General features: G+C 44.0%; 1 protein-coding gene across 6 annotated transcripts in view; it reads left to right on the forward strand.

Annotated features, from left to right (window-relative positions):
- Positions 1–19,251, forward strand: part of ARVCF (ARVCF delta catenin family member) — a 428,382-nt gene that overhangs the window by 194,676 nt on the left and 214,455 nt on the right. For 5 of the 6 annotated variants that reach the window (XM_034791684.1, XM_034791683.1, XM_034791686.1 and 2 more), the window contains exon 2: positions 5,704–5,948. The exons of the other annotated variant lie outside the window; for it this stretch is intronic. In XM_034791684.1, the coding sequence (XP_034647575.1) occupies positions 5,733–5,948 (216 nt within the window). In that variant the 5' untranslated portion in view covers positions 5,704–5,732. The remainder of the gene's footprint in view (positions 1–5,703; positions 5,949–19,251) is intronic. 6 annotated transcript variants of the gene reach the window in all.

Below are 19,251 nucleotides of genomic sequence, written 5' to 3' on the forward strand. Positions count from 1 at the left end.
TGATCCCCTGGGTCTCAGTTTGGATACTTAGCCCAAGTCTGCTGGAGTTGCAATGTCCACACTGCTATTTTTTAGCATGCTAGCTCGTCATCTGCTAGCACAAGTCTACCTAGGGCTGGGAGGCTGGCTTCCAGCTGCAGTGTAGACATACTCCTAGAGATCAGTGCCTCGCTCCCTCAGGCTCTTTTGAAAACCCCAGACAATACCCTTCCTCCACCCCCACCAAACCCACTCTCCCATTAGTCCAGAGTGCACAGTTCAGTGAACAATTAGGGCTTTACTCACATTGCTGAGCACAGTGCAGAGATAAGTACACAAAAGAGAGACAATCTGGAAGTCTCTCTGCACAAATCCTGAACAAACATAGATTCACCAGCACTTTGACTCTTCGTAGGACCGAATTCTTAGGGAAAAATCTCCCCTTTGCAGAAGACTAGCAAAAGGCCTGTGCATTCCATAAATCTCCAAAGATACATACCTTAAAACAGGGCATGAGTTGGATATAAGTAGTGCATAGCTGGTCCTTTGTGTTGCGGGAATTTCACCCTTAGTGATCACTTAAACCAGGGTTCTCAACCTTTTTCTTTCTGAGGCCCCCCACAACATGCTACAAAAACTCCAGGGCCCAGCAGGGGAGTGTTGGGGCTCAGGGCTCTGGACTCCGGGCGAGAGAGGACCTTGGGCATAGGTGTACTTTGACGTCTATTTTGGGGGCGGGGGCAGGGGCCAGCAGGGGTCAAGCCAGCTCCGCACGGCAGGGTCCAGGGAGGGAGCATCACCTCCACCCCCTGACTCACCTCAGCAGGCCACCCAGCCTGTCTGGGTTGGGCGGGCGCGGGGGGCAACCAAAAATTATAACTCAAAGGTGGGTGGGCTCAGCTCACAAAGTTTGAGAACGGCTCAGGGTGCAGGGAGAGGGGTAGCTAGGGGCTGTTTGTGGCATGGGGGTACCTCAGAGTGCAGGCAGGGGGTAGCTAGGTGCTATGCATAGGCAGGGGGTACCTCAGAGTGCAGGCAGGAGGTAGCTAGGGGGTGTGTGGAGACGGGGGTAGCTCAGGGTGCAGGGAGGCGGGTAGGGGTGTGTGCCAGGAGGGCTCCCCCTGTGGTAAATGCTCCCCGAGGGCTTTGCCAGCCACAGAGCCGGGTACCCCCGCCCAGACGGCTCTTACTGGCTGTGTGAGCAAAGGAGGATGGGAGCTGGGGAGCAGCTTCAACCCCCAGCAGCTGCGGGAGATGAGGGAACACCATGGCTGCCTGCTCCATGGCAGCTGTCCCACACTACTCGGCTCTGGGTTCCGGCCTCTGACCTGGCCACGGGATGGGGAGAGAAGGAGGTAGAGAGTGAGGGTGGAGTGCCCCGGGACTGCCCTGCTCTTGCACTGTAGTTTGGGGCAGGGCAACACCTCCATGTCCCCCATCTCTGCCCATTGGTTCAGGGCTTCTGCCCTGTGGTGAGCACCGGGGCTCAGGGCTCCGGAATTCAGCCCTGCTGCTCCCAGCTTCAACCCCATGGGGGACGCCGAGCATCAGGGCTTTAACCCTATGGTTCCTGGCTTCATCCCTGAGAGGTGCTGGGGCTCTGGCCGTGGACCCCCTGAAATGGTTCATGGACCCCCTGAAATGGTTCGCAGACCCCCTGGGGGCCAGGGACCCCCTGTTGAGAACTGCTGACTTAAACAACTAGTTTTGCTTATGTTGACCCATATGAGGCAGCTTGGTGCATTGATTCTAAATATGAGCAATCAGAAAAGACAGATCAATATACTGCTGGTCTGTATTCTAGCTATAATACAACATAATAGTACATTTAGAATCACATAGGTAGGACAAAATAGATTTGCTTTTGTCAGCGTAGCCTTTGACACTCTTTATGCAGTTGTTTGCTGCGTTTAGATAAGTCTCTAGAATTGCAGCACAAGGAATAATCTTTACCTGGCTGCTATAGTTTAAATATTTTTCATTTATTTATAGGGTTTTCCAGCACACTTTGATTTATTTACAAATGGTAGCAAATTGCAAGTGGCAGGCTGCGTAACTAACTTCATGAGTCAGGACTTTTTTTTTCTAGTCTAGACTGCTGATAGTGTAAATTGTTCAAACACTAGGTAAATAATTGGAAATGCAATCAACAGCAAGCAAGTATTTATCTACTAATAAATCATTTGAAATGCGTAAGTCTGTCTTTGTCCAACCGTTCTTAAAAGGCATTTAGTGGTTCTGCTGCTGTTTCTGCGTAGCAATCAGGATTTTTATGGTCACTAATTGTGCATTTATTTTCTGACTGTGTTTCTCTTTGCACAAAGAAAAGAAACACAATATTTATGCTTGCAAAGAGGCTCACGTGTTATTTCCCTCATGGAGAGCTATAGGATTCTCTAGAGATTGATATTATTTATATCATCTCATTTTTGTAGACAGGAAGAGGTTCTCGGTTGCGTGGCATTAGCAGCCATCTACATTTTTTCAAGGGTTTTCTAAAGGGGAATCTTTGTCACGTTCTCAGAGCATGGCTTGAAAAGTATACAGCAGCTCAGTGATCAGCCATGTCTTTTCCTTTGTATTAATGACACCGCTGCTTCAAGTCATAAGTTGGAGAGAAGGGGGAGGGGTGGGGACGACTCTTCACCTTTCAAACTTTAGTTGTTAGATGTTCCTTATGAGAAAGACAATGTGAATTCTCTAGCATTTTATTTTTATACTGTTAGGGGAAAGTAGATTTGTAATTTGTTTAAAGTAGTTTATTTTGGTGTCCTCTCCATCTCACTCCCAACTAATTACCTTTTTGTAGTTGGACTATGGAAGATTCTTATAGGAATATTTCCAGAGTACCACAGAGATAATAGAAACAGGACATAAGTGATGCCTTCTGTGTGTTGGAAAAAGCTTTGTTAGCTCACACCAAGAGAGATGCTTGTTGATCACTCAAAGCCATTACTTTTCCGAATCCCTAACTTTTGAATGATCTTTAATTCATGGTAGTGTCAACTCCTAGAGGCTCTGCTTCAGAAAGATCTTGAGTTTACTGTGCTTCCTCTTGGAGGCTATTAGAGGAAGCTTTGTAGTATTGAGTTTTCCACAGGAACTCAGCTTCAACCTGCTCTTGAGTTGAGGAATGTAGGGGAACATTTGGAGAGGTGACACCAGGACTGCAACTCATCACATCTATTTTCCTCCTGTTAAAATCACATATGGCAGTAGATCTCTATTTATAGTCTGTGGACCACTGTACAGTCCATGAATCACTCCCAGGTGCTCTGGAGAGCTGCTTACAGTGTGGGAGGTATCTGCCAGTTTTCAAACAGTGATTTTTTTCTCCACAGGGATGTTTTAACCAAGTTCAGAACGCTTTAAGATTTCCAGAGGATTTTTTGGATCAATAAATTAATAAGAAGCTTGTCTGCACCCTGGTTTGTCTCTGCCAGGTGTTCCTTTTATATAAATTCAGCCATGATCAAACTTGTGGATGACTCCAAAATTAGAGGGCTACCAAATAAAGGATAGAACCAAACTGCACTGCAACAATGGGAGATTAGAAAAGTGAGGGCTGCAGACAACAACCAGGGGAAGTTCAATCCTAACAGATGAGAAATCCTACAAGTAGGAAGAGGAAATAAACAGCACAGCTACAGAATAGAGTTACAGAAACTTTGTTCTCCATGCAGCAAGTGCACTGCATATCAACCTAACCTCTGCTACTGTATCGCAATTTGACAGCATTTAATAGAGCTAGGAGAAAGGACTGATTTGCTGCTTTCTGCATATGATGTTCCTCAGTGTTCTTCAGTTCATACACTGCAGTATTAATGCAGACTTTGAACGTTTACATACCCCTTGGTTCTGCATGGGTGCAGAAGGGATGTGGGAGAGGGAACAAAGAACTTTCTCTTCCCACGGCACCCTTGCACAGCAGCTCGTTACAGACTAGCTGAGGAGCACAATCAATCCATAAGACTAGCATGGCTGGTGGTGGCAGTCTTCCATCGGCCCGTGAAGAAGGCTTGTTGCAGGGGAGAGTGCATGTCTGCGACCTGCTAAAGGTTGGTGGATCTGAGCTAGCCAGAATTCCTTCCATGGTTCCAGCTGCAACTTGAGCCCCTTCACACCTCACTACTGCAGGGTTATGCCTTGAAAGCACAATCCAGCCCAAAGTCTACAAAATACCATGAAAATTCTATTGTGAAATGCCGAAAAAGAAGAAACAAGCCACTGACGGAAATTAGACTTGTTATGGTGACAGTAGAGGTCTTCTGCTTTTCAGGCAAGACTGAAGAAGAGCACCTAATTCCTTCGCTTTTCCATACAGAAAAGCATCTTGGGCTACTCCTTAGGAGTTAACAATAAGTTGCAGGTCTGCAAGAGTACATGATGGGTTTTTTGTAGATAGACAACAAAAGGAACTACTGGCTTATAGGTTGAGCAGGTAACTATACCCTCTGAATCACATAGAAATGGAATAAAGCCCTTTGAAAGGACACATTAAGAATTTTTTGAAGTATTGTAGCTTCTGACAAGACAGGAAACTTGCTTGAATTGTGGGGAAAGCAGAGAATATTGCCTTGGGAGCACTTGAGTTCCAGATATTGTAAATTGTTTACTCATTATAGTTTAGTTTCAGTAAAGAGATTGAATTGAAACCACCATGCATCTTTACATAATATTCATAGTTCTTATATCAAAATATTTTGACTCCCCATTAACTTTATACATTTGCAAGGTCAGTGGGAAGTTGAGCTTCATGCATCACACACATGCTGAGAGGGCTTAATATGGAGAACATCTTAAAAATGACATAGTCAGTGCAGAGACATCTCAAAAGAAACTTGATTGATTTGCTGTGTTTTTCCAACATGTGGAGACAAGCAAACCTGTACAGTTTCTATGGAAAGTGTCCTTTTGTTTTACCTCATTTACATTAGTAGCAAGTAGCTGCATGACTGATTGCTGTGTGTGAAAATTCTTATTGGTTATCATGCATGCAAATACCCTGGTAATACAGTCTAAGAGAAGGTGCTGAAATCATGGCTTAAAGAAGCTTCATCTGTAATTGTGCAGTCTGCATTTAAAAAGCATGTTCTGTATTATAATTTGCCACCCCTTTCTCTCATTATAGCATGAACATATTTTCGTCCAACTTGCTAAATTTACAAGGATCCTTCAAAATGTGTACCCAATTAGTGACATTGCTAGGACAAATGAAGTATAAAACCAATAAGGGTGTAGCATTTGTTGTCCAGAAGCATGAAGCTTCACTCTGAAAGCCTTAACTATTATCATCCTTGCTGTGAAAGACAAAGATGCCAGATGAATAGTTATAAAGAATAAGTTCTTCTAGCAAAAAAGAGGAAAGTAATATTATCTTTATTTCCTTTTAAAAGTACATCATTATTTGCACAGTGAAATTAGTTTTGCAAGAGGCATGAAAATCTCTTGAGACATAAGTTTTAAAAGAAAGATCAAAGGAATTAAATAACAGTTGTATCTAAGGTGAGCATTTTTTTTTTAAACCGGGAAGCCTTGGGGTAATTACTTTTAATTTAAAATCAAATCAATGGATGGAAATGAAGTCTTTTCAAAGAGCAATTGGAGTTTGCGTCTTAGAGTGAATGCTATTTAATAGAATAATTAACATGTGCTTTTTATTCTTAACCTCTGACCTGTGCCCTCCCGCCCCTTTACCTAACCCTTTCCATTTGCCCTGGTCAGTTAACAGGCAGGAACATTTGAGAACAATCATGGATGATTATGATATCAGGTCTGCTGCTAGCATTTTGGCATCTGTTAAAGAGCAAGAGGCTCGTTTCGAGCGGCTCACCCGTGCACTTGAAGAAGAGCGACGCAATGTCTCCTTGCAGCTTGAACGTGCTAATCAACCCTCAGAACGAATGAGCATGTGCAACATTGGCAATGGTCAGCCCCTGGCAACCGCGTGGCAGCAACTTGTCCTGCAGGTAACAGCCTGCTTATCTTACCTGTCACTAGAATTCACACATCCCAGAATATCCCATTCCAGAAAGTAAAGAGCCTCTCCCAACTTATTTGTCATCAGCATTTCATTCCATAGTGTGTATTACAGAACAGAAAAACACTGAACTCAGCATATTTGTTTGATTGATTGAGGTAGCATGGATTATAGCACCTAGGATAAAATGTTACTCTCATCTCTTTTTACCCCTAAGGATGCTTCCTAAAAATGATAGCTCTCTGATAATTAAATCCCAATAAAGACCTTCACGCCAGCTCTTATAGCTATGTGCTTGCTACATGTGTGGAACTATCACTATACCTTTAAAAGTATGGGGCCAAACCATGATTTCCCTTATCAGGTAAAATTTTCTTTTGAAGTCAACTGGAGTTTGATAGAACAGGGACTGGGTGAAGATGGTGGATTTCCTCTGTTAAGGACTGCAAGCCTGCTCCTTGAGTAAGGACTTCAGGATTTGGCACACAGTGTTTATTCAAATGAAGGACTTTGGTCAGCCCCTGGCAACCGCGTGGCAGCAGCTTGTCCTGTATGTATGTCTGTTTATAAATCCGAGCCATAGTTTTGCCTCCTTCTTGCTCCTTAATGTGAAATGACAAACTGGTTGTATTTCTAACTGATTCTTTAAACTAGCAAATTATTTGGAAGCCTGTGGCAAATAATGCAGCAGCATCAGTAGTACTGGGAAGGTTCTGATCCATAATGAAACCCTGATCTGCTAGGGACTTTAGAACTTGCCTCCATCATCCCATACGCTTGCATTGATTGGTACATGAGTAGGGTTCTTGTGATGTCAAAACAGCTTTATGCTAATACATTTTTGGTGGGCAGTATTTCATGGAAGCTGTCCAAATCAGAGAGTTCTAGCTGGGTGTTCGGTAGCTTACAAATTCAGTGGGTAGACGTAGAGGAATTTATTTTGTGAAAGGCAGCTGTAAAAAAATGGCTGCCATGTTACTCCCTCTAGTCACTGTTTAATTATCCTTGCCATCTGTTTTCAGTTAGGACATTCAGCAGCAAAGAACTGACCTTTACTGCTTGGGCTAAAGGAGTAACTCCATTAGCTGTTAGCAGTTGTAAGTTGTTATCCTGATGATTAGCCACTAGAGGGGGATGCTGCATACATTTTAGAAGAATGGTACATCTGCACCTCCGCTTTTCTGGGTGTCTTTGTGAAAGGTGCTAGATCAGGTACAGTATGACTTTCCTGCACTGCCATGTTTTAAACCCCAATCAACTCCTATTAAAACCAATAGAAGGATTGATGTAACCAAGCTCTGAGTTATCCTTCTTTTGGAAGGGACCACCTGTATAAGTGAAACCAGTGTTCAGTCTACATGTGTGTTCAATCCTTGGCCTCTCTGGGGGCTAGACATGAAATGCTTCATTTGTAAATCATTAATGTTCAGCTTTTGAGGTAGTTTATATAGAAAAAATGCTACTGTCTTTGAAATAAAATTTTTAATTAGCTAAAAGTGCACAATTAGGACTTCATAATAATGTGTGGTTAACGTTTATGTAAAATACATGAAAACAGCGAAGGCCAAATTAATCCCTGGTGCAACAGCACTGACCTTAATAGAGTTTAAACCAGGGGTGAAATTTGGCCCTTCAGCCTCATACAGAATATTTAAAGATTGCAAATGCAGTAGCTTTACTTTCACTGTGCCTTTCATCATGAAGTGTACATCCAGCACTTTACAGGCTATGTGCTACAGTAAATAGGAATCTGTCATTCATCACTGAAAGGCCACCATTTCTGAATGGCTGTAGTTCATTGGTGGGTGGCAGATCTCTGTACTGAACAATCTCAAAAAAGATATATTAGAACTGGAAAAGGTACAGAGAAGGGCAACAAAAATGATTAAGGGTATGAAACAGCTTCCATATGAGGAGAGATTAAAAAGACTGGGATTATTCATCTTGAAAAAGAGACAACTGAGGGCGGATGTGATAGTCTATAAAATCATGAATGGTGTGGAGAAAGTGAATAAGGAAGTATTATTTATTCCTTCTCATAACATAAGAACCAGAGGTCACCCAAAGAAACTAATAGACAGCAGGTTTAAAATAATCATAAGGAAGTACTACTTCTCACAACGCAGAATCAATGTGTGGAACTCAATGCCAGGGGACGTAGTGAAAACCAAAAGTATAACTGGGTTCAAAACAGAATTAGATAAATTAATGGAGAATAGGTCCATCAATGACTATTAGCCAAAATGATCCGGGACACCACCCCATGCTTTGGATGTCCTTAAACCTCTGCCAGAAACTGGGACTGGACTACAGAGGATTGATCACTTGATAAATTACTTTGTTCAGTTCATTCCCTCTGAAGCATCTGGCACTGGCTGCTGTTGGAAGGCAGGATACTGGGCTGGATGGACCATTGGACTGACCCAATATGGCCGTTCTTATGTTCATATAATATAATTTAACGTTGCAGCTAATATTAGAGTTTTTCCATTTGAAACTACAAAGGGAATTATATACAGAATCTAAGTATCTCATCTGGAATTTGGGCAAGAAATGAGGATTTACAACCCTGTTCTTTTGGAAAGTGGCATATAATCTGTAATGACCCTTGTGACCAGGGCTTCTGTCTTGTCTGACGGTTGGGGTGGACACTGGCCCAGAGACTTGATCAGTGAAGTATTAGTAGGTAAAGATTTGCTGTATGCCTGCAGCAGCATCACTATGTGCTTTTCCTTAACACACTCCCAAGCTTCTCCCAGATGTCATTCTTAGCTTAATTTTCTTTCTTTTAAAAAAAAAAAACAAATTTTTTTTTAGTAAAAGGAAGAGGACAGAGGCAATGTGCCAGAATTGTAACAGTTTCCTGAAGTCCTTTAAAAACAAAATCAAGGACTTATGCAAATGTTGTTTCTAATTCATTCTAGATACCTTGTCAGCTGCACTCCTTTTTTTAAATTTTTACACCAACCTTAAGCTCCTTCGTTATCTCAACAGCGTCTTCTTATTCCAGGCTGCAAGCAGCTCAGCTAGCCTTTTCACTAAATGGGAAGAAAAATAATCTTATGTCATTCTGTCTGTTCAGCGTGAGCTTGGAGCGCACAAACAGCACAAGCAAATTGTACTCCATTTGTCTACGTTTGCTGCATGTGCTTCAGGCATTATTTAGCTGTGTACATCATCTCTTAACCGCCACCAGGAAATGTCAAATGGGCAAATGATGTCAGAGATGCACTCTAATTGCAAAAAGATTTTTACTTAAGTGTAGCTATTTAAATGGGGGGGAAACATGGGGAGGGGAGTTTGCTGAAAGCTTTTAAAAATATTTGTTTTGCTGTCCAGGGAAATCATTTCACCACCTCTTCCACTGTAAATGCTGCAGAAAAGGTTTGTTCACATGTTAATTGGAAAGGTCTGGAATGATGCTTGAAGTCTTTTTGGCCACAGAACCGAATCCTATGATATACCATGAAGGGGAAGATCTGCTTAAATACTGTTACCATGCTATGATCCCCCTGAGATCTGATAAACAGTTGTAACTCCCATTGACTTCAGTGAGTTTTGCCTGAGGAAATACTGAGGGGACTCAGTTGTGCTTGGCTTGCACAGTCCTTTGTTGGAGGCAGCACGCCTGCCAAAGTTCCTGGGTGTGCAGAGGCTGTGTGCTACTATCCTTGGTTGGGGGATGATTAACTGACTCCATGTGGGCAGCTAGCTCTGCTGGCAAGTGTGAATCCTGGAGAGAGGAGTAACAAGTTCCATGTAGTTAATGCTGCTAAACAAACCTGGGTAAATGCATTTTATACCATGTGTCTCTTCCAAGTTGTCTCCAAAGGAAGCTTCGTGTAGAGGGCATTGCAGTAATCCATTCTAGAAATCCAGAAAGCCATGATCACAGTGACAGGGGCAACAGTCATAAGAGGAAGCTGTAATCGCCTCCCTAGATGCTGTTGGAAAAAGGGCCCTGTAGACCACCTAGACCACTTTAGATGCCAAGAGCTGTCAAAACAAGAGCACACTGGCAGATCGTGAGCACTCTGGTCTGTCTTGCCACCCAGGCAAGCTTGCCCCTGTGATAGATGGTCCCTTACACCAAAAAACACAACAATGTTCAGGTTGCTCCCATTCCCAAAGGACCGGTCACTTACCCAGGTCAGTTGCAACTCAGATCTCAAGACAAAAACAAGACCTGTAGCCAATCCTATAATAAACTAACTAAAGGTTTATTAACTATGGAAAAGAAATAAGAGAGTTATTTACATGGTTAAAGCAGGTTAACATACTCACACAAATGAGTTGCAGTGTTAGGTTTCAAAAGATGAGAGAAGCTGCTGTGATATGCAAGCTCTATATGTTCTTTAGGGCTAACCCAAGCTAAACAGTCAGGGATCCCTTGCTTTTACTTATAAATCTTTGCCCCTCAGAGTTCAAGCATCATAGAGATAATAGTTTCTTAGGGACTTTTATTCCATTCCCCTAGAGCTCAAGATGATGGGACAATGGTTTGTGCACACAAAGTCTTTTGTCCACTGATGTTATACATGGCTTGTCTGGTGTCTATGGGCCTTCTTTTGTGGTAAACTAGAATCATAGGACTGGAAGGGACCTCGAGAGGTCATTTAGTCCAGTCCCCTGCACTTATGGCAGGACTAAGTATTATCTAGACCAAAGGTGAGCAAACTATGCCCCGTGGGCCGCATCCGGCCCGTCAGGACTTTTAATACAGCCCTCGAGCTCCCACTGGGGAGCGGTATCAGGGGCTTGCCCCGTTCCAGCACTCCAGCCGGGGATCAGGGTCAGGGGCTTGTCGTGCGGCTCCCGGAAGCAGCGGCATGTCCCCTCTCCAGCTTCTATGCGTAGGGGCAGCCAGAGGGCTCTCTGCCCACTGCCCCAACCCCAAGTGCCACCACCCGCAGCTCCCATTGTCCAGGAACCTCAGCCAAAGGGAGCTGCAGGTGAGACACCTGCAGACAGGGCAGCGCGCAGAGCCACCTGGTCACGCCTCCCCATAGGAGCCGGAGCAGGGATATGCTGCTGCTTCCGGGAACTGCTTGAGGTAAGCGCAACCCAGAGCCTGCACCCCTGAGGCCTCTCGCCGTGCTCCAACCCCCTGCCCCAGCCCTGATACCCCTCCTGTCCTCCGAACCCCTCAGTCCCAGCCCAGAGCACCCTCCTGCACCCCAAACCTCTCATCCCCAGCCCTACCCCAGAGCCCACACCCCCAACCAGAGCCCTCATATCCCCCCTGCACCCCAGCTCCCTGCCCCAGCCTGGAGCCCCCTCCCACACTATGAACTCCTCATTTCTGACCCCTCCCCAGAGCCCACACCCCCAGCCAGAGCCTTCACCCCCTCCAACACCCCAACCCCCAATTTTGTGAGCATTCATGGCCTGCCATACAATTTTTATACCCAGATGTGGCCCTTGGGCCAAAAAGTTTGCCCACCCCTATCTAGACCATCCCTATAATATTTCACACTTGTTAATGCTTCCCCCCTGACTGGGGGGTTTATAGTATCAGAGCAAAACTTTCACAGTCACAGAGCAACCACTTAAATATTACCTTTTAATCTGGGATACAGATTTTGTAAGTGAAATTAATGCATGCAGCAATTTACAAGCATTTCATAGAATCTAAACACTAAACCCATTTTTATAAATCGGATACCTGTTTTAACAATACTAACACACAGGTAACCCAGACTGGTTTCCAGCTATGCATTTGTCTGTGTTCAGTCTTTAGGGGCTTTGGCATGAGCTGTCACCTGGTCTGCCAGCATCACAGTTACCCTTAAAAATGGCATAGGAAACCTTTCCTGCCCTATAACACGCAAATAAGGTACAGTTTAAGTGCATATTAAGCTTACAGTGTTCATTCTGTTAATAGAAATTCTTGCTAAAACCCATACCACCTCTAGCTCCATTCAGGTCAGTGTATTCTTCTGTAGCTTTGGGGACTAGAAGCTATGTGGCTGGCCCTGGCTATATGTTACTGAAACTGAAATCCAGTTGCCCTCAAATGAGGAGAGCCAGCTGTCCATGCATCCTTGTTTGCTTCCCTACATGTTGCTGTAGAAGACAAGAATATAAAAAGGTGACTCTGGCGTTTGATGTCCAAAGCTGTCAGAGTACTGGCAGCACAGATGGATTTGGCCATTTTATCCTTTTACCAATGCAGACATAGCACAATAACCTTTTAAGTATAGCATTTTTTAATAGAGTGTATCTTGTTTCTTTCACAAATGTTAAAGACTCCAATGATGATGTGATTTTTTTATAAACTTGATAAACCTTAAAACCCTTCATGTGTGAGGGATTTTATTTAATCTGCCTGCTTTTATTTCACTTTGTTTCAAATCAAACTTCAACTTAGTTCCTCCTGTGAGGAGTGGTATGATAGAGAAAAGATAGGAAAGTGCACATGTGTTAGGGTCTTTACTATAGCACCCTGAACTGCAAAGAGCAGCAATATTGTCATTGGATCACAGCTAACCATTCAGAGCACATTATATTTTAATATTAAAGAACATTCTTTTTAATAAAAACAGCTCACACTCGTGAAACTTATTACAATAAAAGGCCAGATCCTTAGCTGGTGTGAATTAGCATTAACTTCAATGAAGCTATGGCAATTCACATCAACTGGAGATCTGACCAAAAATGTTCACATTGAAAGGCTCCTGCCCCTATCAATACACCGACAATTTCCATTCGTGTTAATGCTTCATAACAAAAATACAGCACCATTTTCTCAGTTAGGCTAGCTTATCCCAATGAATACAACACAACAATACTTTGATTTCTCCAGTCTTCTTTCCAGTGATCTTGTAGTGCTATACGAGGATTTGAAAGTGTTTTCCTGCTCATGCAAGGTAAGCAAGTATCCCTGTTTTACAGATTGGGAAAATGACACACGAAAACTAAGTGACTTGCCCAAGGTTTTACAGGGAGTCTGTGGCATAATGTGCAGTAGCTCACAGATCTTTTTAACTCTGTGTCCTGTGCCTTATCCACAGGACTGTCCCTCCTGCACTTCGGATTGAGACCATTAAAATGGAGTCTGAAAAGATTTAAAATTGACAAAATAATCTACTGAATTAAACTATTCACTGCATTTCATGGCTTTGACCTTGATTTCCCATTCTTTAAATCTTTATTTCATGAATTCTCTACAAATAGAGCTTAGAATTTTCTTTAACAGTTGGGTAGGGCACTGGCAGGTAGCTTATACCCAACATGGAATGTGCATATATAATATATAGAATTACAAAACCTGGTATTAAAGAAATGTGGACATGAATTTACTGTGAGGCGCATTGTGTCTTAGAATGTTAATGCTCTGTCACCCATTTGCATTCTTGCTGTTTAAACTGATGGTGTTATTACTATGAGTTCTGTAGATCTCTGCTGTGCTTTATGGAATACTCTTTCATGGGAAATAATAGCTCCCTGGGGGAAGGAAAACTGGATTTAGTGTTGGCATACATTGGCAAGGAGTGAATATTGACTGAACAGTGGGTGTAGAGGAGCTTGTGTGTGATTCTATACCTATTCCTCCCACTATGTGTTTTGTTCATGATGAGCTGTCTTAGGAGACCTAGGATTGGAAACTATAAATACAATTAGTACATTGATTTTGTTTTCAATGGCTGTTTTTCCCCTGAGTGGAGTGGCAGAGTAACACAAAATACAAACATTGGGTTTTTCACATTTTGATCAAATAACCTTAAACTCTTGTCTAGCTCGGTGTTAGTCCAGCAGCTCCACAGCTTCAAAGATTTATTTCATCTTGTAAACTTTTGGGGTTGTGATCACACTGTGTAAAAACCCAACACCCAGGGAAGAGGTGCAAAGATGGGCAATGAGTTACATCTTCAAAGAAGTGCTCTAGGATTTGCTGTGTGGCTCTTGCTATTGATGGGAGTTAGGAAACTAATCCTTGTGCACCATTTTGAAAGCATCCCTCTAATTTAATTAGTGTATCAGAGCAAATTGCATCCAATCACATTGCACTTAAGTTACTACTTAACTCTCACATCTGATTTTATTCTTGCTTTTGTTCATCTAAGTGCCCGATTCTGCACTTAGGCCAATGATGAGCATCTGCATGCCTGTCTTGTAAAATCAGCACCACTGAGCAGTTTGCAAATGCATTAGTACCCATACATTTGAGGGTAGGACTGAGCTTCTTGTTTGTAACTTTTGTTGTACAGCACAGAGTAATTTGCTCTTTTAGACATCACTAACTGAATGAAGCATTTCTCTGCAGCAGAGTTTGTGATTCTCCTGTTTGTGAAGGGTTATTAGAGAGTCACTAAGGCCAGGTCTATACAGTTTCCATACAGATTTAACAATTTCACGTAGGGCGCTATGAATGGGTTGACTCATTGCCAGTCATAACATAGCAGCTTTGTCTCTGCTGAGGATCTCCAACCCGTAGCTGCTCCACCTCTGCAGTGGCCTGCAGAGGCACTGACTTTCTAAGTTTCCGGGGGATGCTCGACTTCTGCTGTGCCCCATGCCCCGCCTACAGTCCACCTCTTCCCTCAAGCCACCACCCCACCTCTTCCCACCCCTGCTCCTCCTCTTCCCACCCCATTCTGCACCCTCCCTCACCTCTTCTTGCCCCCACTCCTCCCACATTGCCTCCTGCACTCCTGAACAGCCAATCACCAGCGGGCAGGAGGTGCTAGGGGTGGGGTGGGTGGAGGGGGGGGAAGGAGCTGATCTGTGGGGCCCACTGGTGGGTGGGAGCCATAGGCGGTGGGTGAACCCCCACTTTGGGGAGGCTAGCCAGCCAGCCCCGCCCCTTCTGCCTGAGGTCCTGCCTCTGCCCAAAAACCCCCCCATTACAGGAGGAGCCCTGAGGCCGCCCCCAACCAGAGGAGCCCCAGCTTGCCCACCCCAGGCCACCCCCCCAGTGCCAGGCTGAGCGCCATGCCAGGCCACTCCCCCTGCCCAAGGCCAAGCTGGCACCCACCCGAATGCCAAACACTAGAGCCGGCGCACCTCCCCACCATCCAAGCCAGCAGCCCCAGTGCCCAGCCAAGTCGCCTCACTCCCCCACCAGACCCCCATGCCTGCTGCTTGCTTGCAACATTCCTCCTCACTCCCCTGTCTGTAGGAGAAGCGATGTGGCAAGCCGCGTGGGGACCTGCAAGGCGGGGGTGTGGGGGGGAGGTGGAGTGCAGGTAGGCAAGTGACAGCAACAGGAGCAGGTGGTGCGTGGGAGGGCCTCAGGGAAGGGGTGGGGTCACTACAGCCCAGGTATTTCTCAGAGGTGGCTATGCCAGGGAAGGCTCAGCCTGTTATACCCACCGCCCATGGGGGGAAGCTGATCGGCAGGGCAGGGGCAGGGGCGGGGTGGGGGGGAGCACAAGCACCCACCATTTTTTTCCATGGGTGCTCCAGCCCCGGAGCACCCAAAGAGTTGGTACCTCTGCTGGCCTGCCTCTTCCTGTGACTTGGTCCTCCAGCCAAGACACTTCAAAAGTCTCTCCCCTTCTGAGGTAGTCCATAAACAAAAAAGTAAGGGGAATTAATGCAAAGAAACTGAATTAATAAGAGAGAGGGAAATAACTCCCTCTCAGGTGTGTCACGATCTGGCCCATCCTTCCCTCAAGGAGGGGGCTTCAGGCAGTGGTTGTCTGGGAAGCGCCTGCCTTCAGTCATCCCTTTCTTCAGGAGTAGAGGGTTGAAGGTCTGTTCTCTTGCCCACAAGTGAGCTGTTCCCCTTTTAAACAACTCCTCCAGTCTGTGCTGCTTTGCAGGTGTGGTGGGGTGGAGCTAGCTAAGCCCAGAGAAGCTCCTTAACCCCTTGTTGTCCAATGTGGGGTTTGTATACCTCATCACAGATTCTGATTTTTTTTGACTGAAATATTTAAATTAGAACAAACCTTGAGTGTGGATTGGAAGCAGTTATACCAGTATAAAAGAGCCTTAGACTGGTATAACTGCATCCACATTCGGGAAATTGTACTGCTTTAACAGTTCCAAACTGGGGTAGTAAAAGCAGTACAAAAACTGTGTGTAGATCAGGCTATTTCTAAAAAAAAAAAAAGATTCCCACCATTTAAATTGTCAATGCTCAAGCCCGAGGATCTTTTGTTACTTGATTAGACTTGCCTTTTAGCAGGTTTAACTAACATGGTACTACATAGTAGTAAAACAGGTCCAGACTCTTGCCACACTAGGGTTTTTGCCTTAGAACTAGTGAGAACACTTTACATAAATTTCTCCAGCATAGGTTTGTCCATATCCTATGTCATCCATAAATCAGTAAATAGTTTTAGTTCTTGCTTTGCCTTTTTTTTTTTAACTTAACCACAGCATTCAGGAGATGTGAAGCTTTAAGGGAACATGAGTGAGGAAAGACTTGAGAGATCCCAAACTGGCTGTCTTTATCAGGACAACTTGAAAACCCAGCTCAAAATGCCATTAATCAACCAAGTTAAGAGTAACCCCACTTCAACCTTTTTCCACTGTGCAAACGTGCATCTGGCTGTTCAAGAAAAACCAACCTGCGAAAACAAAGCTACGGAATGTTTCATGTTTAAAATTCTGTTCACTTCTTTTTCTGGAACCAGCTGAAACAGAGAAATTAAAAATAAGCAAGTGTGGATTTTTTAATTTATTTTTTGATAAGGAAGTTTGCTGTCTGCTGTATTTTGTGTTGGTAATCGAGTGTCAGCATTTTTCTGTTCCATATTAATACTGCGGTGCGTTTGTGGTGGAGAGGTGGAACACAAGCTCTTGCCAAAAGTGACATTCCTTTTGAGGAAGTGCGGCTGGGGTTCAAGCAAATGATAAGCTGAAAAGTACAGCAGAGCACACAGCAGGAATGCAAAGCTACAAGAAGAAATGAGTGCAGATGTTTTCTGAGAAAAAAGCCACTGGTTAAATCAGTAGTGTTACGCCTGTGTAACATCGAGCCCATTGATTTTGCTGACCCAAATAGCATGTAGGATTCTTCATAGATTCAGTAAGCTATTGGATCACTTTTTTGCTTTTTGTTTCCCAATTGCAGAGATTAATCAATTCCTCCGATAAAGGCAACGAAGCATATCTCCTAAGATTCTCTGCCCTAAACTAGAGTAGGATAGGTTTGTAGAATTTGACAGTTGAAATTTAGGGCCCAGCTTTGTCATCTTGATATAATAGGTGATAGATGTATTAGAAATGCACATATAATTGCAGGTAGTACAGCAGTGGGAAAAAAATGTAGCCTGATCTAAACTGAGGCTTTGCTTGAGTACCCGAGGAGTCTTCTGCTCCTTCCACCCCTCCCCTCCCAATGCAGAGGGCAAGCAGTCCCCTTTTTGCCTGGTGTGTCAAGTTTCATTCTATTTAGCTATTGTCCACAGGGCCCCTTAGCTGTAGAGAAGTTTATGCTTTTCTTTCCCTGGGACTAAAATATTTGTGCTCATATTAAGGGATTGACAGTAGTGGCAAGTGACATGCATTCTTTCCTCACAGGTAAGATGAGGTGCAAACAAGATCACTGTTGGTTTCCAACTGCTCTACAGAGTGCTGCTATTTCCCTCTTTCAGTGCCATAACTCCCACTTTAGGAGGGGCCCAGGAATATTTATTCCATGCTGACTGCATTATCGCTGGTATTGAGCAGACTGTCAAATGTGATAGAATTTTCCAGTGTGGGTTTAGTCCTAGTCTAAACTCAGCTGACACCCTAAAAATGTAGGGGCTGATCCTTCAGATGTTACTCGTGAGAGGCATCCCATTGACTTTCCAGGAAATTATCTGGATCAGATTTTGATCGCCTCTTGCATGGATGCACAGGAAAGTCGCACTCTCTGCCCCTCTACTGGGACTAGCCAGAATCCCAACAGGGTTTATAATGCCTGCTTCCTCCTAGGGCACCACTGCTGGTAGTGTCTGAAATGGGATGAGGTCATCACAAGGCCAAAGGTGGTGCGACAGGTGTGCTGGTGTGTACTCCTTGGGGCCCTCTAAGTCTGTTAGAATTCCTCCTGGGGACCCCAAAGATTGCATGGCTCTTTTATAATCCTTTTTGCAGTCCTGACAGTGCACAGGGCAGAATCTAGCCCCACAGGAGTGGGCTCTAAATTAATGCAAGAAGTCAGATGGTGAAAATACATGTCCAAAAAATCAATGGGAGTGTTATCATTGATTTCAGAGGGACCCTGACCTATTGGACAGAGCGCATGACATATAAAAAGCCTTCTGCACGGAGGATACCAGTATGAAAACTTTAAGTTCTACTGAAGTCAGCTGGAGTTGAGAGCACTCAGCACCTTGCAGGAGCAACTCATTAGGATCAAGTGCATTACCTACTGAGAATTATGGGCATCAGAGTGTGAGCATGGCCTGTATTGAGTCAAGTCACTGTATGAATTTTTAATAGTAGGTTGCTTCTGGAGAAAGTATTTTAAACTAAAAAAGTTAGTAACTAAATTGCTGAGAGCTTGGTCCTTGTCTTTTTGGGAAAGGGGAATGATGATTTTCATTTTCCTATGACAATTTGAGTTTGCAAGGATAGCTCCTATGTGGTTAGTATTTCAAGGACATAGTCTCATCACAGTTGCTAACTTTCATGCGGTTAATAAGCACCCCGACTTTCACAATAAGCCAAAAATCAAGCTAATCCCATTTCAAAACAAGGTCAAAACAAGCCAGCCCCTAAGAACTCCAACACTCTATGTGACTAGATCCCTCTGGTGTGCAGTCTGGGACTGTGGTGGGCCCGCTGCACGCCCCTGACTCTCTTCCCCCCCTGCTTGCCAGGAGTCGATCAAAAATAAAAAAAGGAGGCAACAAGCTGCAAGCCAAAAACTAGCCAACAAGCAACTCACAAGCCAATTAAGCCAAAAACAAGCCCAATTTCTGCATTTTTTAAAGCAGGTTTGGCATGTCTGATTCTCATCTTGATTCATCACATTTTAATCATACAGGTTCTATTAATGGTTGAAAATAGGCACCTTTTGTTGGACTCCCTTGCTATTATGAAATACCTTGCTGTTCTCCATAGTCACCAGGACCTATCTCACTTTCACATTTGTGTGGCTTCATCTCACTCTTCATCTCTTAAGTATGTATCCTGCAACTTTATATGGTAACTGTTAAATTCCAAAGTGCTGTCCAGTGTTTGTCAGAAGGACGGCAGCTGTCCTTATGATAACAGTTATAGCTGTTCAAAACTATGGCCATATTCTCCCTACACTTTTTGAAAATATTTTTGCAGTTTCATTTGGTAGGACTTCACAGTTGGAAAATTTTGATATTTGTGTTTGTAAATCTTTGTGGTTTGGGAGTTTG

This window comes from Trachemys scripta, chromosome 15, assembly GCF_013100865.1.
Source record: "Trachemys scripta elegans isolate TJP31775 chromosome 15, CAS_Tse_1.0, whole genome shotgun sequence".
In the NCBI taxonomy this organism is placed as follows: Eukaryota; Metazoa; Chordata; order Testudines; family Emydidae; genus Trachemys; species Trachemys scripta.